Source organism: Lynx rufus, unplaced genomic scaffold (assembly GCF_022079265.1).
Source record: "Lynx rufus isolate CCGP_SWC_20201006 ecotype Redwood Valley unplaced genomic scaffold, mLynRuf1.p SCAF_3, whole genome shotgun sequence".
Lineage (NCBI taxonomy): Eukaryota > Metazoa > Chordata > Mammalia > Carnivora > Felidae > Lynx > Lynx rufus.
The window spans coordinates 74,442,462-74,467,819 of NW_025814845.1; the positions used below are offsets into that span (position 1 = coordinate 74,442,462).

Sequence of the window (25,358 nt, forward strand, 5' to 3'; positions counted from 1 at the left end):
AAGCTTACAATTAACAAAAGAGGTAAAATATTTATGACCCTTTTAATCGAAAAAATAGTGTGGTAAGTCTCGTGAATGGTGTAAAGTGAATGCAAATGATGTGTAATGAAGAAGGTGTTGAATTTTTGGTAGCAGTGATCAAAGAAGGCTTTACGGGTGGACTTTAACCTTGAATGTTGCCTCAAAATCCTAGCTAACTTTCACAGTGTATGAGAGACAGTCACTCAAACAGAAAGTGTGAACAAGTATTCCAGCAAGAAAAATATTAAAAATATTATCTCTGAGTGTTTAATTGGCCAGGCCCTAAACTTAAGTATTTTACGTTAGCTCATGTAATCTCAAAAGCTCTATGAAATTGGTAATACTATTATCACAATTTTACAAATCGGAAAACAGGGGGGAAAAACTGAGTAACTTGCTCACAAAACACAACTAAAGTAGTATCTGAGCTGAAATTTAATGAACTATTACCCAAGAATATAATTAATAGGGCTAATCTTACAGAGAGCATTTATTATACCCAGGGTCTATTCCAAGTGCCTTGCATGTATCATCTCATTTAAGCCTCATAGCTGCCCAGCAGCCTGCTGCGGTAGATCATGACGGTGATGGTGATGATGATGATGATTTTTGCAAATGAAAAGAACATCAGGTAACTTGCAAATAAGTCGAGAAGCCTGAATTCAAACAATGATAGTCTCATACGTAGTCCTTGCTTTCAACCATTAAGAGTATTTTGATGCTGTAGAAATAAGGATAAGATTAATTTCTGACAAACTGTAAATTTTTTTAAAAATTACAAAAGAAATACATAGAATCATCGTTATTAAAGAGAGACAATGACATCAAGCCTGCAGATCTTTAACATATTAGTATCATTCAAGGAAAAAATACTGTATGTCAGTTTGGAAGATTTGGTTATCATTGGAAGTATGGAAACAGGACAGCCATTGGGCCAAAGTAGCTGATTCATCAGCACAAACAGGTACTTGCCTGCAAAATAACCTTCCTTCCTTTCAGATTTGCCAACAAAATGCCAAGTTTATTTGAGAGACCAATACTTCCAGTTGAAAAACTACATTTTTCAGGCTCTCTTACCTCTTGGGGCTGTTATATAATATCGTCAAGAACTACAAGGCCTCTGAGATTTTACCCTACTTACAAGCTAACTTGTGTGAGCTTGCATCAATTTCATGGGTACTGGCAGTAAGCACTATACTCCTTTAGAGAGAAAGAGGACTTTAATACTCATAGTGAAGCAGGCAGCATGAGCCTCAAGTTAATGTTGGTTCCTCTTGACCTCATGTCTCACAGGGCTATGTGGAGCCACTCAGGCGGATGCTATACATGAAACGGGCTCATATGACAGCTAAGAAACCCCTGGCTTAGGGAATATGTGTCTTTTATGATGGGGTTCTAAGTAAACATGCTCAGTATATGTCCCAAAAAAAGATACTATCTTCATTGTAAATAAACCTGTCTTATCTAGGGAGAGCTGCTCCTTCCATAATGCACAATAAGACATGAAACCTATGGAAATTGTCTCCCGAAAATATTCATTCTTTGCTTCTACAACATTGTTGACTTCTGGCAAATTTCCCCCTAAATATGCCAGTCCTAAGACCACTCTGGTTAATCTTACTGACAGGAAATAGGATCAAATCTATTCAATTTGTCTCCTCTGCATTTATTTAAAGATACTATAAACAAGATTTTAATGAGCAAGATTGATCTCAACTATGCCCCTCAGGGCCCAGGACTTAAATAAATCCCATGAACTGTCAAGACTCTACTTTAAAAAGTCACAGAGCTTCCTCCTTAAATTTCTGCATAAACCATTTTACTTGACCAGAGGCTTTGATCCAAGTAAATAGGATTTATTTGTGATTGCAAAGAGTCTGCCTGTCTCACAAGGAGAAATTCTGTCATGTATAACTACCGTGGCCAGTGGTTTAGGCTGACCTGACTGACTTCTAAGGATGAAGTGGTACCATTGATCACTTCAGTGAAATTTAGGGGAAAAAAATTCTAATTGGACGGCTCTGATCATAGGGAAAACTACCTGTAGGTATACTTCAGTAACAAGTCCGGTATGGCTCCATATGGCTCCCCCATATTACTAAAAGTAGCCTCACTTTAGAGATATCTCAATAAAGTACTACATTTTCTGCTGCTGGCATTTACTTAAACAAGTTCTCATTGCCACCCCTAATGAGTGACTCATGTCTTCAGGAAGGAGGTAATGTTCATATAAGAACCATAGTTCTGGAAGTGTATATGACGTTCCTTGTGTGGGAGTAGGGATGGAGAGATGGAGGTTAGAAAAGAGAGGAAGGAAATGTTACTTACGTTGCTGGGACCCCTGAGTGAGACATACATCAGTAGGGCCTTAATATGACTTCTTGCCAACTAGTAGTTCTGAGTTCTCAATTCATATACAATATTTGAGTCCAGCTCTAGTTTAGGAGGCACAGCCTGAAGGCAGTCAATACATTCTGTCTTTATTGTCTATCTCAAGGGTTAGGAACCTACTATTGGGCCTGAAACTTCTTTTTGTAAATAAAGTTTTATTGGAACACAACATGTTCATTTGTTTACATGTTCTCTATGTCTGCTTTTGAGCTACAATAGCAGAGTTGAGCAGTTGCAATAGAAACAAAACCCAAAAGCCTAAAACATTACAATCTGGCCCTTTTAAGAAATTGTTTACCAATCTCTGTTCTATGGCATTAAAACTAATATTGAGGATACAAATTAGAAAGTAGGTGCATCTCTGAATCAGGGTAGACTGGAAAAGAACACAAGATAACCTTTCATGATAACACAAATATTCAATATCTTGTTTTTAGTGGAAGTTACAGGGCAATACAATAAATTCTCTTTGAACTACACAGGTAAGGTCTGTTTGTTTTATTGTATGTAAATTATATCTCAGCCAAAACTTAGAAGACACACTAATTCATCAGATATTTGAAGAAGAAAAAAGGAAAAAGGGGTAAAAGCAACAGTTTTAAACTAAATAGCGTAACTGAATCATGATCATTTAGAGATTATGGAGTCATAGAAAAAATTCATTTAGAATTGAATGTAGTAGACTCCTAGAACCTGAATTTTATAATAGATCAAAATGACTAGAAGAGCTTTTTAATCATCAGAAAACCTGAGTCCCATCACAGGCTCCTGGAATCAGAATTGTTGCAGGGTGCCTGGGTGGCTCAGTTGATTAGATGTCTGACTTTGGCTCGGTCATGATCTCATTGCTCATGGGTTCAAGCCCCATATTGGGATTTCTGTTGCCAGCACAGAGTCCACTTCAGATCCTCTGACTACCCCCTCCCAAAAATATATAAACACTAAAAAAAAAAAAAAAAAATGTTGCAAGGTATGCATCAGCAACATAAGTATTTTAACACTCTCCAGGAGGTTCCAATACTGTCAGCTTTGTTCCTCTAGAAGGCATTTGGAAACAAGAAATTTCAGTAGACCTCTTCCTTCAGCATCTTTGATTCATAGCATTGTTTCCCCTTCCAGAATATTCCAAGGGAGAAAGAACGCATTGTATTTTGAAGGAGCCTATTTCACATTTGTACAATGGGTATTTCTAGCTGTCAAAAAAATTTTCTTTATGTGAAACTTAAAACACTAATATTGGACAAAATGATCCATTTTGGATAATATAAAATGAGAATGATTTTGCTGAAAATCATTTATCAATAAGTGAAGAAAATGAATATGCCCCCTGAACCCTTCTTAGTATTCTACTGCATAAGTACCATTTTCAACATGAGCAATTTCCCAATTTCAATGTGTTGTGCTTTTCAAATATTCCACTTTTCTAAATGTCTTTATCCCTATCTATTTTGTTTTTTAATACCTTTGTATATGCTCTGATACATTTACTTATTACACAATATACCAACTGCTATCTTATTGCCTAAGAGAGTGGAGTGAAACCTCTCTTTTTAGGAAAACAAAACAAAACAAAACACACACTTGTACTTTGTGGTTTTTAATAATTTCTGTTTTAAAAAAAATTTAATCTATCACTTAAAGATAATTGTATCACTTTTCATTTTCTTCACTTACTGATAAATGTTTTGCAGCAAATTACCCTTCTAATTTTGCATCTCAATTTGCTTAGATTTCAACCAAATCTCCAGGAGGAAGTTTGGTCAATTAGGTTGAATATGATATTAAGGAAGGCTCATTAAAAGCAATTGGTAGTAGTCCAGGGTAGGCTCACTATCAGAGAGGTGTATGCAAGGAATTAGTTGAATACACTAGCCAATGGCTAGATTCCAGAATCAAGGAACTGACAATATACAGAAACCTGAAAGTTATAGAAAGCTATAGAAGTAGGTAGTTCTTAAAGTAGAATAAAAACAGATATATTGCTTTAATGGGAGGATTCCATTCTGAGAGTATTGATGAGAGAAATGTTGAATTTCATAGCCGGGAGGACTGAATAGAACTGATTTACCAGAGTGACATATGGAGTGAAATTGAAGGGTGCTTCAGTGAATGAACTACTTGAGTTCCTTAATATCCTTTACCTAAAACAATATTGTTCCCACAGCCCAATACTAGATTTGATCTATTGATAGATCTATTAGATGGATCAAGTTATGAAGACTAGAGGTGTAATACAATGACAGGGATCTAAGCAGCTTTTTACAGTAATGACATGGAGACATGAACTTATTGAAAGTAATTAGATATTTTACCATAATCTATTACATAATCTCTACTTCAGTTTATGTATTGGTTTCATTCATAAGCAAGAGAGATGGCATTAGTGACTCCAAGCATATCCTTACATATTATTACACTAAAGAAAGACCCTTTCCCTGCTTTGTCTGTATAGCAAATATCATACATGTAGGTATGTATCTATGCATCAAATCTCAGGCCATGTTTGGGTCCATTGCTCTTCCCTTAATCAAATAATTTGGTCAGGCATTTGGTGGACTCTCAGTCACCAACCTGAATTATGTGATGGGTGAATTACCTCTGGGTGAAGGGTAGGCATATATGGACCCATGTTCTTCTTTTTCCAGTTAAGGGAACCTTGCTTATAAGAAAAAAAAAAAAAAAAACTTAGTTAAGCATTAATTAGATCATTTTATTTTAATTAAGTTAAATTTTAAATTTTAATTTAATATTAAATTGACATATATGAAATATTTTAAAACTATAAGTACTTGTCTTTATAATTCAACATTTAAAATTATTTCTAAAACACACACCTATTAATTCTTCTTTGAATTTGTTTTTGTTTGTTGATTTTGGTTAGCTGGAACTTATTTATGTTTTCAACCTTTCTGACATTTTCCTTAGTGCCAGGATAGTATATTCTCTTTTACAATAAGTTTTTTGGCCATATGTAAATTTCTGCTCTAATTTGTTAAACTGAGTACTTCTGAAAATCAGAGACCTTAAAGTGCATAATAGGTGTTGATAAAATATCTTAGTATGGAAATGATTAAATGAAATATACATTTTTCTCTTTATATAGAAATAAAATATTTTCACACCCGTCGACACAAAAGCAAAGAAAAAAAAAGAAAAACAAAACTCAACTCTAAGGATTACTAAATGAGTTACTTATGGGCTCTCCTGAATTCTGAAAACATTAGTTTAATGATTCAAATTAAGGGTCAATACATAATCGAGTGACCTGAGGTACTTACACACTACCATTAAGTACATCAGTGTATCACCCTTTCCTTACAATTACATTGCCATATGTTAAGCCCCTTTGAAATGAACACTGGCTGATCATCCTCATGAATGCATTCCAAGGAATAACATTTATTCCATGCATCTTGATGTAGGCTTAATCAAGGCCCGTAAAATGGACACATTCCTCTTAATTGATTGCAAATGTTTATAATTACCCTGAGAGTTTTTTTTTTAAATGTCTAATGACTATAATATTATTAACTATCTCTCTAGACAGTCTTAAAGCTGTTTATTGCTCATTTGGCCACTTTCCAACTTTCAGTTCTCTCATTTACTTCAATGTGCGTCAATAAGCGTATAATTAATTCAAGCATCTTATTGAACTATTTCTTTTCCTTTAGTACGTATTATGCCGAGTAGTTAAAAATGATATATTGAACTACTTTGGATTTGTTCTTAGTCAAATGTCCTTATTGATCAGCATTACTGTAAAGATGACTCTCATACTAAAACACTATGATCTAATGCTAAAATAGTAAGTTCTCATTAAATAGAAAATCTTAGTGATGGGCCACTGTTGCTAGACTGTCACCTCAAAATCTAAGACGGCATATTATCTCTTTTTTTTCCTAAATACACTACAAATGGCAAGGAAATACTCAGTGGAGACTTAAACTCCCTTTGAAGTAAGGGTTCTTCTAAATAAAAATTTTTAGATCACTCAGTGGTTGAAAGACTTATTTTCTCAGGAAATGAGGCATTTTGTACAGTATGCTTTGCTGTCTATTCGTATGTTGGGAAAAGGCATTCAGCTCAATGATGTAGCTCACATATCTGGCGACATGACATATTCCTTTTTATCTAAAAAAAAAAGTCACAAGATTCTACATAGTAATTTTAATGCTCAGAATTCTGTCATCATTTCAGAAACTCCAGGATTGGCTGAATGCAGTGCTAGTCTCCTGCTCCAAGTGAGGTCTTCAATGCATTAAGTGGTCAAAATGATTAAATATGCCTAATCTACTCAAATGAGGAGAGAGATGAGTAGAGGAGAAAAAAAAAAAATCAGAAACTTAGTGACAAATCTCTTTTCCTACCAAATTCAGTATTTTAAGTTGGATATTTGAATATAATGATGTTGAGGAATACCATCTGATATATTCCAGATAATGTCACTAAATTTAGTTAAATTGCAACTATAGTTTGGAAAATGAGTAGTCAAGTGAGATTCTTCTATCTACTGTAGGGCCTGTGTTATCATCAGATGGTATAATAACAAACTCCTTGAGGGCAAGGACTGTTTTTTGTCTTGCTCAAACATTCTTTCAAAGTGCTTGACACATAAGAATTGATTCTAAAAGGGATCTATTTGGATGCTGACCACTGGTTTGCAATGTACAACAGGATATCATACTAATGGTTTGGGGGTCAGTTTGGACATGTATTTATACATTAGATTCTAATATAGCCTGGGATTTCTCTATCCTAATCTAATTAAATTTAAACCATTTTTAATATAGAGATTACATTTAATCTCACATTAGTAACCATGATAAAGTCATTATTTTACATAATTTAATAAAATAAATAATTGAGCTTCAATCAGCCACCACCTCTTGGAGAGTTTTTGTGGGAAATGGTCTGAATAGGTTACACAATTCAGATGTCAGAGAAGTTGACAGTTGCTATGTCAACTTCTGAGGATGTTACCTCGGTCAACTTTTAGTCCTTATAAAGATTTCCTTTTTTCATTTTTTTTCACAGAAAAAGATAGCAGAAGAAAGTTAAGAACAAATGGGACTTTTGACTGGGTTAATAAAGTCTTGATAATGAAAATGTACCTTGCTTAGAAATTTGTGCTTAATAAACTGCTTTAATATTTCACAAAGCCCTATTTCCTTTTATCAGAACAACCCAGTGATTTGTTTAAACATGTTTCTTTTCATCAGTAAGGTGTAGTTAGTTGCTATTAACCCTATGTTTCCATTCCTGGCTTCCATTTCTTTTATTGGCATTAATTACACTGAATCCTAATTACCTGTGTAAGTTATCCTTTGCTCCACTAAACTGGATGTATATCACGGATAGGAACTGTGTTTTTACCTTCATCACCAAACTATCATATATTTACAAAAAAGGTTTTGTATTAGTCAATACCCTTTCTCTTGAAAGAGACAAGAATTCACTTCAAACTAAGTGAGAAAAAAGAAAAAAAAATTTTTTTCGTTGACTCATGTAGTTGAAAAGTCTAAGCAACAGCTGCCTTGCCTCTGTTTTACCTCACACATTGGCTTCTTTCTCAGCTTCTCTCTAAACAACACTGGATGCGCAGTCCCAAAAGTACATCATACCACGTGTGATATAAAAAAGAGATTTTTTTTTCATTACCCATATATCAAATCTCAGTCCTCATTTGAATCCTGTGACTATCCAAGGATGTGGTGAGCTCAAATTGACCATCCTGGGATACATGACCATCCAGTAATAGAATATAGAACACAATAGAATGTTGAATACAAGGGATGGGGACAGGTTTGTTTCTTAAATGAAAAATGAAGTCTTGTTATTTGTAATAAAGGAGAAGAAATACTGGGAAGCTAAAAACAACAGACATCAACTATGAAATTAGTTCCAAGTCCATAGGGTAGGTGGGCATAAAAGTAAGGATCCGAACCTGGTTGTCTGACATCAAGTGTACTGTGTTTTCCATAGATAATTGTTTCAAATTTTTTTTTAACGTTTATTTATTTTTGGGACAGAGAGAGACAGAGCATGAACGGGGGAGGGGCAGAGAGAGAGGGAGACACAGAATCGGAAACAGGCTCCAGGCTCTGAGCCATCAGCCCAGAGCCTGATGCGGGGCTCGAACTCACGGACCGCGAGATCGTGACCTGGCTGAAGTCGGACGCTTAACCGACCACGCCACCCAGGCGCCCCCATAGATAATTGTTTCAAAGAAGAAAGATGCAATGGTTTATAAGGGCAAATTACTTATAATGTCAAATTAGCCTGAAAACCAAAACAATAAATGCAAGGAAAATTCCTGGATACATTCTGTCCTGTGCCATCCAACCCCCCCACCCCTTCAGAACTGAAGCACTTATTCCCCAATCTGTGAGAGCACTGACAGCTCAGTACCCTCCCAGGAATTGCCCTCAGCTGAGGAGAACCACCAAACCGAAGCCCATGAAGGATGATCAAGTTTCTCCTTCCACTGGCCCTAACGTGAGAGAACTCTGAGGGCATCCCACTTCCAGGGGTCTGGGCAGATTCGGTTGAGCAGTATCCCCACTCTCCCTCTGCTGACTCTTGCTCCCTTTCCTGGCTACAGAAGCGTTAGTCCTGCAGGCTGTTCTTAATAAACATCCTGTTCTTCCATCTTTACCTCAGAGTTTGCTTCCCTGGAAAACTCAATCTTCTATAGCTTAGTACGTTTTTCTTAGGCCTGAAAGACAGCTAGTTAGATTAATTAATAACTGAAACCAACTCAGTGTTATTGGGAAGGGTATTCGTGTCTGTTATATTTCTTGATATTTTTATTTAAAATTTGCCTCTATTTAGGGGCACCTGGGTGGCTCAGTCGGTTAAACGCCAGACTTCAGCTCAGGTCATGATCTCACGGTTCATGGGTTCAAGCCCTGCATCAAGCTCTGTACTGACAGCTCAGAGCCTGGAGCCTGCTTCAGACTCTGTGTCTCCCTCTCTCTCTACCCCTCCCCAACTCACACTCTGTCTCTCTCTCTTGAAAATAAACATTTATAAATAAATAAATAAATAAATAAATAAATAAATAAATAAAAAAAATTTGCCTCTATTTAAACAAAATGTAATACACACTACTAGTTAACATGTGAACAACTATTCTTTACCTTCCAGTGTAGCATGAATAGAAAGAAAATCATTAAGAGCAGTGATGATATGCTAATCCAGGTTCTCCAATAACTACCTTTAAGGGGAGCAAGCAGATCAGACTAAGAGACCATAATCTAGGCAGTATGCATAATGTTTTTGGTATCTACATATATGGGGAAAAGGAGGATCCATAATCTTCATGGCTTTTTCATAGGAGCCTATGAAAGAAAGGGTAAGAAATTGGAGCATTCGTTCTCAAACTGGTTTCCTAAGAATCTTCAGCTGAGAAAATATCTGGGCTTTGTCATTAGAGTTTTTATTTTATTGTAGTGGGGTGGGGCTCAGAAAACTTCTTTTTCAACAAGTTTTCCAGATGATTACAAAATTAAATTAAGTGGACCACCATTTGAAAAGTGCTGACCTAAGGACTAGACTCAAGTATACTTCTCTACTAGTTTTCTATTCCTGCTGTAACAGATGACCACAAATTTAGAGGCTTTAACAACACAAATTATTATTTTACAGTTCTATAGGTTGGAAGGCTGACGTGGAAGCCCATTGGGCTAAAATCAAGATATCAGCTGGTCTGTGTCCCTTTCTGGAGGCTCTTGGGGAGAACCTTCTATGCCTTTTCTAGCTTCTAGAGACCATCCACATTTCTTTGCTGAAGTTCTCCTTCCCCCTTCATCAAAGCCAACAGTGTTACATCTCTTTGAACTTTCCCCAAGGTCAACTCATTCTTCAGTAGTCAGATCTCCCTTTGACTCTCTCTTTTGCCTTTTTCTTCTAATTTTAAGGACTCTGTTATCACCAGATCCACCCCAATAATACAAGATACTCCCCATCTTAAGATCAGGGGATGAACAACCTTAATGCCACCAAGAGCATTAAACCTCTTTGCTGAATAACTTATTCACAGATTCCAGGGATTAGGATTTGGGCTTCTTTGGAAGGTCATTATTTCACGTAGCACAAGTTCCTTTACAGTGTCTGGGAAAAAAAGCAATTTTTTCCCTAATCTTATGTTTAATAACTTAGTTAATGAGCCTTCTACCACTTGCTGTTTTAGAATTATCTGGTCAGTAGAATCAGTAATCACTGGAATTACTGAACTGAAACTATATTTAACTTCCTATTGTTAATGAATAGCACTTAGTCACACCCACAGGCCTAGAAGTTCTTGAAGTAAGGCACTATGTCTTGTCTTCTTTCTTTCTATGACTTTTATTTTTATTTCTTGTCAAGGAATAGACACACAGCTGAACAATTGTGATGGTTAATTATGTTCATGAATTATTAAAACCAAAGGCCCACTCTCTCTTTTAATAACACTTCCATACAGCAACTAATAGACAGCATGATTCAGATTCTTCTCATATTAAGCTTACCAGTTGCCACATGTCGTAGGTGTTTGGTATTATTCTTAAATAAGGAAAGCTGTTACTATTTAATTCCTGCATTTCAAGAGTCTAAAACATTATGCTTGCTATTTTGGGTAACTAGCCAACAGTAAATTTTAGACAGTTAGGTTCTATCGCATGGGAAGGGTGATCTCCTAATAAGTGATTATGTACTATTATTGTTAATAATAGTAACTGGTGTGTTTTAGACCCTCCACTGTAATTTACACACAGTAGATCAGAAAAAAATACTTGAAAATTTTACGAAGAGATCATCTAGGTAGTGATAACCGGAATTCCAGACTAAGGAAGCAAAGTTGTAATAGCGATCTTGTATCACATCACTTTTGGGGCTATACAACAATATGCCATATTACTTAATTTCTGGCCAAAATAAAAGCTAAAAAATGCCATACGGTTTTAAATCAAGAGAAAACTATTTATAAGCTCGTTTGAGTTATACTATCAAACAAGTCACTCTCAGACCGCGTTTCATTTTTCACACATAGGTTGTCATCCAGTTAGATCCTCTACTTAAACTTTTAAGAGATTAAAACTGTATTTAGAATAAAATCAAAGCTTCTTTCTGTGTCTCGCCAGGAACCACATAATCTGCCTCTCCCTCTCCATACATCTGCACCCCACTCTGTTCTCCCTTCACTAACTTGGGTGCATCCACACTGGAAGCCTTTATGTTCTTCAAACACAAACTCTTCTCTGCCTTGGGCATTTATCATGCTGTCATCTCTTCCTACGTCTTTGCTTGGGTAATGGCTTCTCATGTTTTAGATCAGTTTAAGTACCAGCTTTCCAGCGAAACCTTCCTTGACTATTATAACTAAACTCGATTCTCCTCACCACCCTGTCATTATCTACCAGATCACCCTTATTGTTGCTTCCCAAGAACTTAGTGTGATTTGTATTTATTAGTTTGTTTACTTGCTTACTGTCTGTTTCATTGTGGGGAATGGTATTCATTGTTGTGTTCCTTGAACACAGCATTGTATCTGTATTCAATAAATGCATTTTGGAACATTTTTTTTCCCTCAAAGTTAAGATATGAAATTGAACCAGTATGTTATATCTGTGAAAAGAAGATTTCCTAGAACGTAATTGATCTGGAACCTTAAGCTTTGGCCACACTGTTTTCTGGGCATCTTTGTTTATTTCAATGTATTTCTTGTTTGGTTTGTATTACATTTAACTGCACATTTAAGTGATTCAATATAAAGAAACAACTACTTACAATTCAAAATCAAGGATCTGCTTTGGTGCAAATTGTAAAGGTATTTGGTTCTGGGATGGGTCCGAGGCTTCTGTATTTTTAATAAGATTCCCGAGGTGATTCTAATTCATACCAAGGTTTGAGAACACCTGTTGAATGTGTACATGGTCCTATTATATGTCTACCTATATCTGTAAATCTCATTAGATCTAACCTTTTGTTTAATCCATACTTGAGTATTTTAAACCCTCAGGTACTTCCTGACTTGGACACTTAATGAGTACATAATTAATTATTAATATATTATTCTTGCTTTTACATCTCTTGTGCTCTAGATGAGGCTTTGTTCTGTCAAGCTTTATGATTCTGATATCCTGGATTTATAACATAACAAGGAATGAGACATATAATGCAGAATTTATACAGTAATCTATTTTAAGAGTTTTAGATTCACTAGATAGCATATACTATTTATAGAATTGTTTTAAAATAAAACTAATCATAAAAAGAAAGCAAGTTATTTTTATTAATTTGTAACCCTGCAAATATAAACTTTCAGTATGAGCAAATATTGGTTTCCAAATTTGTAGCTATTTGTTTTCTAATTCTATGGGCTTACATATTGTTTTAATTGTTAATGTATGAAAAACACACGAGCTAATTATTGCCCTTGAGAGACAAATTTTACATGCATGCAAACGTACAACTGGGAATATTGAAGTATAGTCCATTCATAATAAGCAACCTACAATTCTATTTACTTCTTATCTTTCACCAGTTTTTTTATTCCCTCAAAACACTCTAAGCCATAGATATATAGAGAAAAAATAAAGTTTATTATATCATTAAAGCAAATCTGCTATATTAAGATTGTAAAGTTCAGATCCCTTCTATAAACAGCCAATGTGGTATGAAGAAATATTTGTAGCATTTCAGACACTTATTGTTACTTAAATATACATCAAAATACAATCTTTAAACACTTTTTTTAGAATGGATTTGATCCTTTTATTTAAATATGAAATAGAGATAGTTTTCATTTGATAATCTTTTAGAACTTTGCTTATTTTGGACTTGGTGTGTGAATATTTTGTTAAAATATATCTTATAGACAAAGTACATCCCTCATACTCCTGAAAAGAGAACTGTCTCCTACCAGGTTTGCAGTATTTGAGCTAAGGAAGTGGTACTCATAAAATGACAAAAGAATGGCTACTTTATTTGTGGTCTAAATGACCTGTAACGCTTAGAAGATAACCTCTCAAAACCCTCTTTCTATTTAGATTGTCAATGTCAAGTCTTAGTAATATTATTGCCTGTTTCTAGAACTGGTAGTAATTTTGATTTAGAGTCATCTGCCATTAATGATATTCATATTTTATCTAAAGTTAATATCACTCTTGAATGCTGAGCAAAATAAATAGACAAATGACAGTCTTCCTCAACTACTTCCCTCTACCCAGTCCTAAGATTTTGGTAGAGGTGAGATAATTTAAAATGCTCAGTGGAGACAAAGAAATTCATTTAAAAAATAATTCCTGGGGCGCCTGGGTGGCTCAGTCGGTTAAGCGGCCCACTTCGGCTCAGGTCATGATCTCACGGTTTGTGGTTTGGAGCCCTCCATTGGGATCCGTGCTGAAAGCTCAGAGCCTAGAGCCTGCTTCGAATTCTTTTTCTCCCTCTCTCTCTGCCCTTCCCCTGCTCTCTCTGTCTTTCTCTGTTTCAAAAATGAATAAACAAAAAATTAAAAATAATAATGCCTGCATTTTTCACATAAACACATTATATTGTACTAAACCTAAAATACATTTGAGAGCTCTATCAGCTACTCAATTAGTAGTTTTAAATAGTCTACAATGTGGAACAATAAACTGCATTTTGGTTTGAGTGAAATAGCTTTTATCTACCTTTTGTGTTCTAATTCACATTTCGATGTGCTTTTGATGTTCCTAGATATCCGTGGAATACAGGAGTTTTTGGACAAAGTATCTCAGCAGGGAATGGATGTTGCACTGCAGAAGGTAGAAAACAACATCAATAAAATGATCACCACTCTCTTTGACACCTTGAGAATAGAAGAATTGAATCGCTATCGAGACACTCTTAGGCGAGCCATCCTTGTTATGAATCCTGCTACTGCCAAATCCTTCATTACTGAGGTAAGTGACAATTGTCATGGGGTAGGGATAGGTGAAGAAGTAAATGCTTTGGAATAGACCTAACGGACAAGTTGAAAATTCAGAGAAGTGCTGGAGAATTAACTACCCAATTCTCATTAGCACTAATGGAAGTGGCACTGAATTTCTTGCTCATTGCATTTATCCCACACTGTCCAGTTAATTGCTGAGAATGTTTGTTTTTATGTATTTAAGCACACAGCCAGGACGATTTTAAGAAATCTCATGGGAGTTCAAAAGTGTTGTTGACCCTGAATTACTTTAACATGTTCAAGAATAAATTCTCTAAATTCTCTAACCAATCCTTAAATTTTTGCAAGTCAGAATAGTACCTCTGAGAAAAGATACACTTCAATCAGGCTATTATTGCCGGCACATGATTACTTTTACAGAAACATAGAGCAGATTTACTTCTGTGAACTCTGTACAAAGACAAATAATTAAAACTGTCTGAAGCTCTACAAAGTGATGCCCATTGTACATTTTATGATGCCACATCTTCAAAATTTTAATTGTGTCTGTTCATTTGGCTAGAAGTTCCAACACTTTGTAAGAATACAATTAAGACTTTTTAATGATTGGTATGACATCTTTATGTTCTAAAATGCTTGCTATTGCCCTGACTGGATTATTGTCATTTTGCCTACTTCACGTTTTTATTTTTATGTAGTGCTAGAACTGGTCATGACAGTACATACTTTCACCTGGGTTTTATTATCAGTGTTTTTAATTTTGGTGACTATTTGACTAATACTTTTTTCCTCACTTCTCTAGTAAGCTTTCTTTAGCTCTCAAAGTGCTGCTATAAAGCCTCCAAATTAGGAATGTGCTAGAAATTCTTTGACACTCTATAATATAATTGGTATGAAGGAACTGAAGCAGAATATAAATCACTAAGAAGAATAAAACTTTTGGAAAACTATCAATAATGCCATTTTTTAACATTTTAATAGAGAACTTTGTTATGCAGTTAAGGACATGTGTAGAATATTGACCTTTTCTAATCTATCAAATTACTCAGAGAGTCTCATTGAACAATGAGATGTTTCCACAAGAGAAAGAATATTTCCAATCTTACAGGAGTTGTTTTTTTTTTCCTTCAAGAAACTCAAAATCTGGTAGAAAATTTAAGACAGATACACAAAGACATATAGCATAAATTAGAATCTTAAAATTATAATAAATGAGGCAGAAGCATCTATGGTCATCTTTGGTTGGGGGTTGTGGACATCAGAAAGGCTCATTGAGAAGACACATTAGAATTGGACTTATTATCATTAGTAGGAATTCACAAAAGAAGTGTGATATTCAACAGATACAAGTCCATCTCAGCCACTTTCTAGTCGTGTGGGGTTGGCAAATTACTTAACATTTCTGAACCTCTGTTTTGTCGTAAATAAAATGAGAATACTATATTGGTTTCAACGTATTAAATTTGTAATATAATGAGACATCCTGTATTATGCCTGAAAGGGGGATTTGGGATGGCACCTAGTAAGTACTTAAGACATGGTAAGTTGTAGGTCATTTTTTTCTAGCATATAGTACGTTCCTAATCACAGCAGGTGCTCAAAAATTACTTGGTGAACTGAAAAGAATGTCAAGATGTGCAAAGACATAGTCCTTGATTGTATGCTCAGAATAAAGCAAGTAGTTTTTTGTATAGATTCAAAGTAGGATACACGGAAAAGAGAAGTGACACACACTATGTAAATCATGGATGTAAACCAGATGGCAAAGGCCTACTAATGTCAGGTAACAGTTCATATATATTTACCAAGCAGTCAGAAGTAACGGGCTAAGAAGAGGGACAAGAAGATCAGTGCTTTTGCCAAATCATGATCTTTGCTAGTATTCTGACCACTGTCCCCTATCCTTGACTTTGAACTTTGATACTTATAATAATCTCTTTCCAACTTTGTTCCCAAGCGTATAAAATATATATGTTTTTGTGATTTTCCTGAGACCTCTCTTCTTTCCTCTACCCAGACACCACTTTTCTCCCCCCACTCACTTTTCTTTCACAATCACTGATTTTATGTCTCCAAACTGTACTGTTTCTTCTATAGCCTCAATGACAGGAAGAATGTTAACCTACCCACCTTACCCATCCTAAACTAGCTATACTGTCCTTTGACCTCTAGAGTGGCTCCCATTTTCAATTAACTGTATTCAAACACCTCTCAGCTTGTTTCTGCTCCCCTATAGGTTCTAGGAGCATTTCCCCACTTAGGGAAATAGACTGGCCCTTCAGTACTAGAAACAATTAATTCAAAAGGCAAGCAGTATGGAATTTAGAAGGCATGCGGCATCAAAGGTCTGGAGATACAAAGAATAGTTCTTGACTTAGAGGACCACTTGATCTAGTGGAGGAGGCAAGCTTGTAACTAAATAATAAAATATGAAAGAAAATGCTGTAACAGTGATGAGTAAATGGTTCCTATGGTAGAACTGAGAAACTCTGCAGGGAGCTGGTGTTTGGCAGGAAAAATTTCACAGATAATTTGCTTTACCAGAATTGTGCAAAATTGTTAAGAATTCATTAGGCAGACAATGAAAGGCAAACAATTCAGTGTTTGCGTCTGTGTGTCTGTGATATACAGACAGTTTTAAAAATAAAACATGTGAATATTTTGTAATTAAAAAAGCAGGAGTCCCTTAGTCTACCTTTTTCTGTCTCCATTAATTATTTCCAGAATGAATTAATTTTTTAAATTTCATTTTTATTTATATTTATTTATTTATTTTTTAACGTTTATTTATTTTTGGGACAGAGAGAGACAGAGCATGAACGGGGGAGGGGCAGAGAGAGAGGGAGACACAGAATTGGAAACAGGCTCCAGGCTCTGAGCCATCAGCCCAGAGCCTGACACGGGGCTCGAACTCACGGACCGCGAGATCGTGACCTGGCCGAAGTCGGACGCTTAACCGACTGCGCCACCCAGGCGCCCCTTCATTTTTATTTTTAGAATACACACTCACATGATTCAACATTTAAAAATTTCAGAAGGATAACCTTCTGCCACTGTTTCTCAAACACCCAATTATCTTCTCAAAGGAAAAAAAAATGTGTCTTGTGTTGCATTCCAGGTATACACATATACATATACATATACATATACATATACATATACATATACATATACATATACATATCATACATTCACCTTTTCACGTTTTATTACACAAATAGTGGTTTACTACATATGTGCCTGAATTGTTGTTACTTAGTAACATCTAAGAGTTCATTCCATTGAGATCTATGAAGTGCTCTTTATAATTTTTAATGGTTATATAATATTTCATTAATAGATCAAGTCACTCTTAGCTTTTTTCCCCATTTCTACTTACTCTGGTGAGTATTATAGTTGACTTATTATTTTATCATCTACCTATTTCATTTTTGCTATCATAAATGAAGACTTAGTTCATTGACTTCACCCATATTCACAATCTCTTCTCACCTTTACTCCATTGCACCTGCTGTGGAAAAGGCATGGTGTCCCTGAAGTCACTTCATGGCTCTCTCACTTTTCTGCTTTACTTTTATATTGGGTGTGTTAAGAGCATATATATTCTACTCTGTAACCATAAATAAACCTTTCATGCCTTGGCTAAAAGCTGATTCTATAGGATGAAAATCTATAAATGTGCTTATACTTTTATTACTATGAATATTTTTCACTGAACAACAAAGTATTAGGATATGGTTTATTGAGGGCCTTTTTCTCAGGTTTTTCATTTGAGTAATTACTTTCTTAGATTTTTTTTCTTCATTTTATCTTTGTTGGCTATTTAAAATCTAAACTCCTGTCTTTAGAGGCAAATCTCCAAACTCCTACTAATTTCCTGCCTAAGGTCTTCCCTCCCAGAGCCCTTTCTTTTCTATGCTATTTTTCGCACTTTCTTCATCACCCACTCATCTGGGTCAGATCTACAAATTCTTGGATCTCATGTCTTCTAGTCTCTTAGTTTCCTATATTGCCTGAGCATATCCTCAAGTAACTACTGAAAGAAGGGTATGTGGAGTTAGACTTCATCATTCTTTCTATTTATGAAAATATATTTGTTCTAACTTCATATTTCATGAATAAGTTGGCTAATTATAAACCTCTAGTTCAAAAATCATTTACCTCAGAACTTCATTAGCATTAATTTATTGTACTCTGGCATTCAGTCACCTGAAAAGAAATCCAATGGATGTTTGTTCTTATTTGCTTGAAGGTTGCTTGTTGTCTGTGCTTTGAAATTTTGGGAACTTTATTTTTAATGTTTTCAAATTTCACAATATGTGTCTAAGTGAGTTTCTTTTACCATCCCTTTAACTCTGTGCTTTCTAAGTCTTTTTTTTTCCCTTTTAACATATAAAGTAGCTTTGACTTCTCAAACGTTAATCCTTAGAATTTTTAAGTCTTATTTTCTCACATTACCTTTTGTAAAGTATTTTTTCCTTAGTTCATCTTGATCTATTTCATATTGCAGTTGTTTTCAAATGTTTTATGATCCTTGCTTGACATTAATATTTAGGAATTAATAAGTTGATTGAAAGTTGTACATATGAAGACACCTTTTGGCTTGTCCACGGGCGAGCTTCCATTTAAACTGAACAAACGGAACACTGCCATTTTGCTGGAGATGATGCTAGATTTTATATGTATGTTTATGTGTGGTCTTTGTTTTAGGATAGTAATGTCAACATTAGTGTCCCCAATTTAGCCCAGATGATCTACTTTTTTTTTTCAAATTTTATTTATTTACTTGGGGAGAGAGAGAAAGAGTGAGCTGTGGAGGTGCAGAGAGAGGGATAGAGGGAGAGAGAGTCCCTACCAGTGTAGACCCTGATGTGGGCCTGGAACTCACAAACCATGAGATCATGATCTGAGCTGAAATCTAGAGTCGGATGCTTAACCAACTGAGCCACCCAGGCACCCCATATGTTTTTTTAGAAAATAATTATATATATATATATATATATATATATATACACACACACACACACACACACACACGCACGCGCACACACATACATTAGAAAAGAATTATATATATGTACATATATACATATATATACATACATTGTATACACATACACACACACACATATCATTTTGCATGAGACAGTGTGTGAGAAAGCCATTGTGAAAATCAGTATGCATTTAACTTGAGTCAGTCCTCTTTATTCACTAATAGTGTATTTGCAAATTTGCTTACTCGCTAAAATTTACTTGTAATTTGAAAATCAGTACAAGAGATGTTTCACAAGTAATTCACAGAAATGTGCAGAGATGTGAAAAATTTGAGTTGCCTGACAGCCCAGATTCCTATCTACGATTGAACAAAGCTGTGCTCTGCATTCTTATTTTGGCTCTTATACTGTAAATGAATGTCCTTTTTGCAGTTTATTTAGTGTCTTTTTATTTTTTTTGCATTTTTTGTGCCATTTGTTGCTGATTTCACTATTTAAAATGGCCTCCAAGTACAGTGCTTGAAGTTCTGCTTTTACTGAGATGTGTCTTACTAAAAAAATACCTGTTCAGTAGGGTTCATTCAGGCATGAGTACCCTTGGCCATGAGTTCAATGTTAATGAATCAACATTCTATTGTTTGATTGTTTGTGTTGTCCTGTCCAATCTTATATGTTGAAATCCTGTGCTCACTGTGATGGTCTTTGGGAGCTGCTTAACTCCTGAGGATAGAGTCCTCATAAAAAGGACCAGTGCTGTTCAAAATGCTAAAAAGAACCCTGCAGAGCTCTCTAGCCCCTTCTGCCATGTAAAAACACAAGAAGTCTGTAATCCAAAGATGGCCCTCTTTTGCATGGTGCAACCATGCTGGCACCTGCCTGAACTACCAGCTGGGAGAACTGGGAGAAATAAATTTTGGCCTTTCATAAGCTACCCAATCTGTGATATTTTGTTACAGAAGCCCAAATGGATTGGACACAATAATATATATATACAACATGTAGTAATCATATTTACAATAAATATTCAATAAAATGTCTTTAAATAGAAGCATAAATAAAACCAGAGGCTTGTAGGAACCAAACTTTGTATTTCCCCTAGGAGCAGTGATTCAACATTTATTAATTCCATGTTCTCAGGAAATTTATAGAACATAACTACTGGGAATGATAAGAATTCACTCTGTTCTTTTACTTTTCAGCTCCCATCTCACTCCTGCCCTCCATTTGGCTTGACATTTGTCAAGTATCAAAATTTCTAGGGCTCAGCAGCGGAGAGGGCTCTCTGCTGCTATGTCTTACAACAATAACTAGTCTGTGGCTCGTTCTACCACATTTCATCAGATACCATTACTTCGTCTGCTTTTCTTTTTTCAGTAATTTGTTTAAAAACACTTTTCTGGGGAGTCTGGGTGACTCAGTCAGTTAAGCATCTGACTTCAGCTCAGGTCATGACATAGCATTTCATGAGTTTGAGCCCCACATCAGGCTCTCTCCTGTCAGTGAAGAGCCCACTCCAGATCCTCTGTCTCCCTCTCTCTGACCCTTCCTAGCTCATGCTCTCTCTAGTTCAAAAATAAACATTAAAAAAAAAACACTTTTCTGATGGCCTTTTCCCTTTTGCCTCATGGTTATTGATTTATATACATATTCAACTCCTTATATTTTATTCGGGGTTAGGATGTGATCCCTTTAACCTTTTTGAGTTGCAAATTCCAGCATGTTCTTTAAGGTTTGTAGAGTTTCAAACTAAACAAACATAAGGTATTTTATGAACCATTGTTACAATTTTTAGGAGATAATATCATGACATTTAGATTTGGAAAGTCCAGCATGCACCATTTTGTCCAAATTCCAAATTTGTAGTTGAAAAAACTAAAGGCCTTGGGGCACCTGGGTGGCTCAGTCGGTTGAGCCTCTGAGTTCTGCTCAGGTCATGATGTTGCCTTCTGTGAGTTTGAGCCCTACATAGGGCTCTGTACTGACAGCTCAGAGCCTGGAGCCTGCTTAGGATTCTGTGTCTCCCTCTCTCTCTCTGCACTTCCCCTGCTTGCATTACATCTTTCTCTCTCTCAAAAATAAGTAAACATTGAAAAAAAAAAAAAAGAAAAAACTAAAGGCCTCTCCAGAACCAATCAGTATTGATCTGTAACTTCCTCCAGCAATGTTTAACACCTTCGCAGCTAGTGCTGATTATGGATGGTAAGGGACACTCACAGTTTGAAAACAGCAAAGTTGTCTTTGGGTCAAAGGCTACAGATTGTCAGATTCTAAGAGAAATATTTGTAGAAATAACTTACCAAGGATTAGATGATGGATAGAAAGGCAAATGAAACTAGAAAGAAACTGATGGATTGGGATAAAAGGAGAGATAGAGGGAGTAAAGTTATGGTGAGGGCAGAGGTTCAGTAAGCACCTAAGAGAGAGAGAGAGAGAGATGGAGAGAAAGTCTAGCCAAAGAGGGGGGAATAGCAGAACTCTCACCTTTATCGCTTCCTATACATTCTAAGTGGGCATAGAAAGTTGTTGAAATATTCAAAGGAAATGTTAACTAAAAAGTCAAAAGAATGAGTTTTTAAAAAAAGAAATTGCTCACTTAGTATTGTCATTTAATTGCTAAAGGGAAAAATGGGCATATCAATTCTGTTTGTATCTTTTTTTCTGTCTCTGGAGCAATTATGTGGCACTGAGTTAATTATGCTCCCTTTGAAGTCTTAGAAATTTAATACATTACATGTCTACAGTTAGCGCTCCACCTCTCATTCAAGAGTTTCAAAGCTTTAAGAAAAATACTGCTGTTACGTGCAGCTGAGTAAATCAGCCTGCTGTGATACCGGTAGAAAATTGTTACCACAGTGTACCTGCTAGCGGTCTTGAAATTAATATGGTGAAACAAGAGTGCTTACATGGTTTGATTTAAATATGGGTTAGGATGATATTTTGAAAACCAATTTTTTTATATAGGATAGATTTGCATTGGAAACGACACAAGATAATAGCCTTTCTACAAAGTATACAACAATCCTATATAAATTAGAACTTTTTGGTCATGACTTTAGTTTTCAGGTTTGATAAGAAAATCAGTTCTTTGAAAGCAGGAAGTTTTATTACTTATATGGTAATGAACATCATTTCCTTTTGCAGTTTTTCAAGATTTCAAAAAGGAACCCTGCTGTTACATGAAATCCTTTTATTCTGCAAGGAGAAAAGTGTATTATCTCTTATTCCTTAAACATAGTTTATGAAATGGCTTTCATTTCATTGTATTATATCCCAGAGAACTCTGATCTTGTCAAATAACTTAGAGGCAAAGTTACTTACCTCAAGTATATAAGCAGTTTGCCACAAATAAGCCTTTAGGAGGGTTTAGGAAACAAGTGAAGATATCTTTCTCAATGGATATAGCAAAGTTCTCAGTCATCAAAAGAGTACTCTGAATAATCAAATTACTGTGATGGTTATTTAATAGCTGTTTAAATAACTCAGTATTTCAACAAAAAAGAAATTATTTGAAGACATTATGCAATGTACATTTTTTAAGATGACACTGGTAATAATATTTGAAAAAGGAACTTATAAAAAATTTTCCCTAAAATGTATCCACTAAATGAAAATCCCTTTAATACTACTGTGCTCATAGATGACTGCTATGCATTTTTAAACTAAAGTTTGTATTGAAATTTAACATATACAAGAATAGTGCACATAAGTGTGTAACTCAAATTTCCATGCAACCAGTGTTTAGGTCAAGAAACAGAATATAAGTGGTACTCTCAGGTTCCCTTTCTGTGTACCACAGAGTTATAACCCCCTTAAAGATAACCATTATCCTTACTTTGAACACAGTAAACTAGTCGTGATTGATTTTAAACTGTGTATGAATAGGATCATGCTGTATATATTGTTTTGTCAGTTTTCTGTTGTTCAGTGTTACATTTATGACATTCATCCACATTGAAATATGTAGGCAAAATTCATTCATTTTGATTGCTTCAAAGTATTTCATTGTATAAATATGCCACTGTTAGTGTAACTTATGGTGATGATTTTTTTTTCTAGTTTTGTCTTTTACAAACAGTGGTTTTATGCATGTGTTTTTGTTGTGTGTACACTTAGGCATAGGATTTCTAGCTCAAGAGACATCATAAGGTATGTGATTTATTAAAGCTAGCTGATACAGTTTTCCAAATTCTCTTAGCAGCAAGTGGAAGCATTTCAATTTTCAACTTTCTTACCAACACTTTTTTTTTTTGCCCTCTTCATTTTATTTATCCTCATGGAAATGTATTAGGTTTCGATTTTGTCTTTAATTTGCATTTTCCTGATAAATTTTTTTGTATATTTATTGACTTTTTTGATCTATTTTTGTTTATGGAGTGCCCATTCAAGTCAGTTTCCTTTTTTTCCCTCATGACATGTAGAAGTTTTATATATATTAGAGATAAGAGTTCATTGCCAAATGAATACATTTTGAATACCTTCTCCATTGTTTGTCTTCTTATTCCATAAATAGAAATTTTTGATGAACATAAATTTTATTTGTAATGTAGTCCAGGTTATTAATTTGTTTTCTTTATAGCTAGCAGTTTTTGTCTTTTTGTTTTGTTTTGTTTTGTTTTTAAATAAAGCTTCCCACTCTAAGGTCATGAAGACATACTCATTTTATTTAGAAATATTGTTTTATCATCTACATTTTCATCTGAAGTTCATCTTAAATCAGTTGTTTTACATGGTGGATTGTAGGGTAGGGATACATTTATTTTCCATATAGCATCTGCTTTTCACTTTACCTTAGGACCAGGGTGCCTGAATTATGTTGGGGAGGAAGAATTTCTTACGTACTCCAAGGTCCTTCTAGCTGCACGAAGATTCAAATTGGCAAGAGACAGATTAATAGGAGAAAATCTAATTTAATTTTGAACATATAGGAAATCCATACAAACATGAAATTCCAAAGACAGTCGGGCAAAATGAAGTAATATGTCATTCTGAACTAAGGAGAAGGGCGGTAGGGATCTGAGACTTCAAGGGAAAAAAGTGCAGTTCATAGGAAGAGTACATTTTTGGTAGGCAAAGGTTTACTGAGCTATTCAGAAACAATAGGACACAGAGGACTTCTATGAAACAGGCCTTGCTGGGCTCTTCCATGTCTATCATACTTAGTTCATATTATAATGTAGTTATCTGTAGTGATGGCTTACTTCCTGGAGCAGGTCCTCTATCTAAATTCTTTTAGGTAGTGGTTGGACGGTGGGAGTAAACAGCTTTCCCTGACTCTCCTGGATTTTGATTGCTTTTAATTCAAAATAATCTTCTTACCAAAATACCATATTTCAAAGGAGCCTATCCCAAACCCCTCCAATTGAAAAGAATGTTAGAAGTTCCTATCACCAGTGAATAAAATGGGGTATTTGAAAGTCATATGGCTATTATTCTTGTACAGCATCTTGTATATTTATCGTATTTTTTTTTCTCTTTAACATGAAGCACATGACTTTAGGAGAAAATAAAAGACTATCTTGATGATTTCATTGGAATAAGACTCTTTCTATGCTCCCATGATAACAAAAGTTAATAATACTGGATTTTATAATAAAAGTTTTAACTTTTTCCAAGGGCCCAATAGTCATGGGTCATCAAGTAGCAGCTAATGGCCCTGTCACTCAAAAACTGAACTGATTCATATAGATACGGTTTTTACAATGGCATGGAATTATAAGGAAAAAAAGAATTTTGATTTAACTTGACTAAAACAAACCAAACTACTGATAGGAATCACTTCATTCCTGACTTTATTTTTCTTGTGTCCCATTTATCAATTATTATTGAATAGCTCTCAAATCTCGAGTTTTTGCTTTAGCTCAGTATTGTATTAAACTTGAAAGGCAGCTCTGTTACCAGTCAAGCCACAGCTTAGGATCTTTTTTTTTTTCCTTTTAATGAGAAAATCTCAAATTTGTTTTAGTTTCCACTTGACCAAAATCATGTATGACAGCTCTTGCTTCTGTTAATGAGGCCTGAAAGAGCATCAGGCTTTGCTTTTCTGGTTGGAACTCTGT

At 35.1% G+C, this 25,358-nt stretch overlaps 1 protein-coding gene across 2 annotated transcripts in view; it reads left to right on the top strand.

Annotated features, from left to right (window-relative positions):
- Positions 1-25,358, top strand: part of GRID2 (glutamate ionotropic receptor delta type subunit 2) — a 1,453,175-nt gene that overhangs the window by 770,182 nt on the left and 657,635 nt on the right. For both annotated transcript variants that reach the window (XM_047091724.1, XM_047091725.1), the window contains one exon: positions 14,113-14,318. In XM_047091724.1, the coding sequence (XP_046947680.1) occupies positions 14,113-14,318 (206 nt within the window). The remainder of the gene's footprint in view (positions 1-14,112; positions 14,319-25,358) is intronic.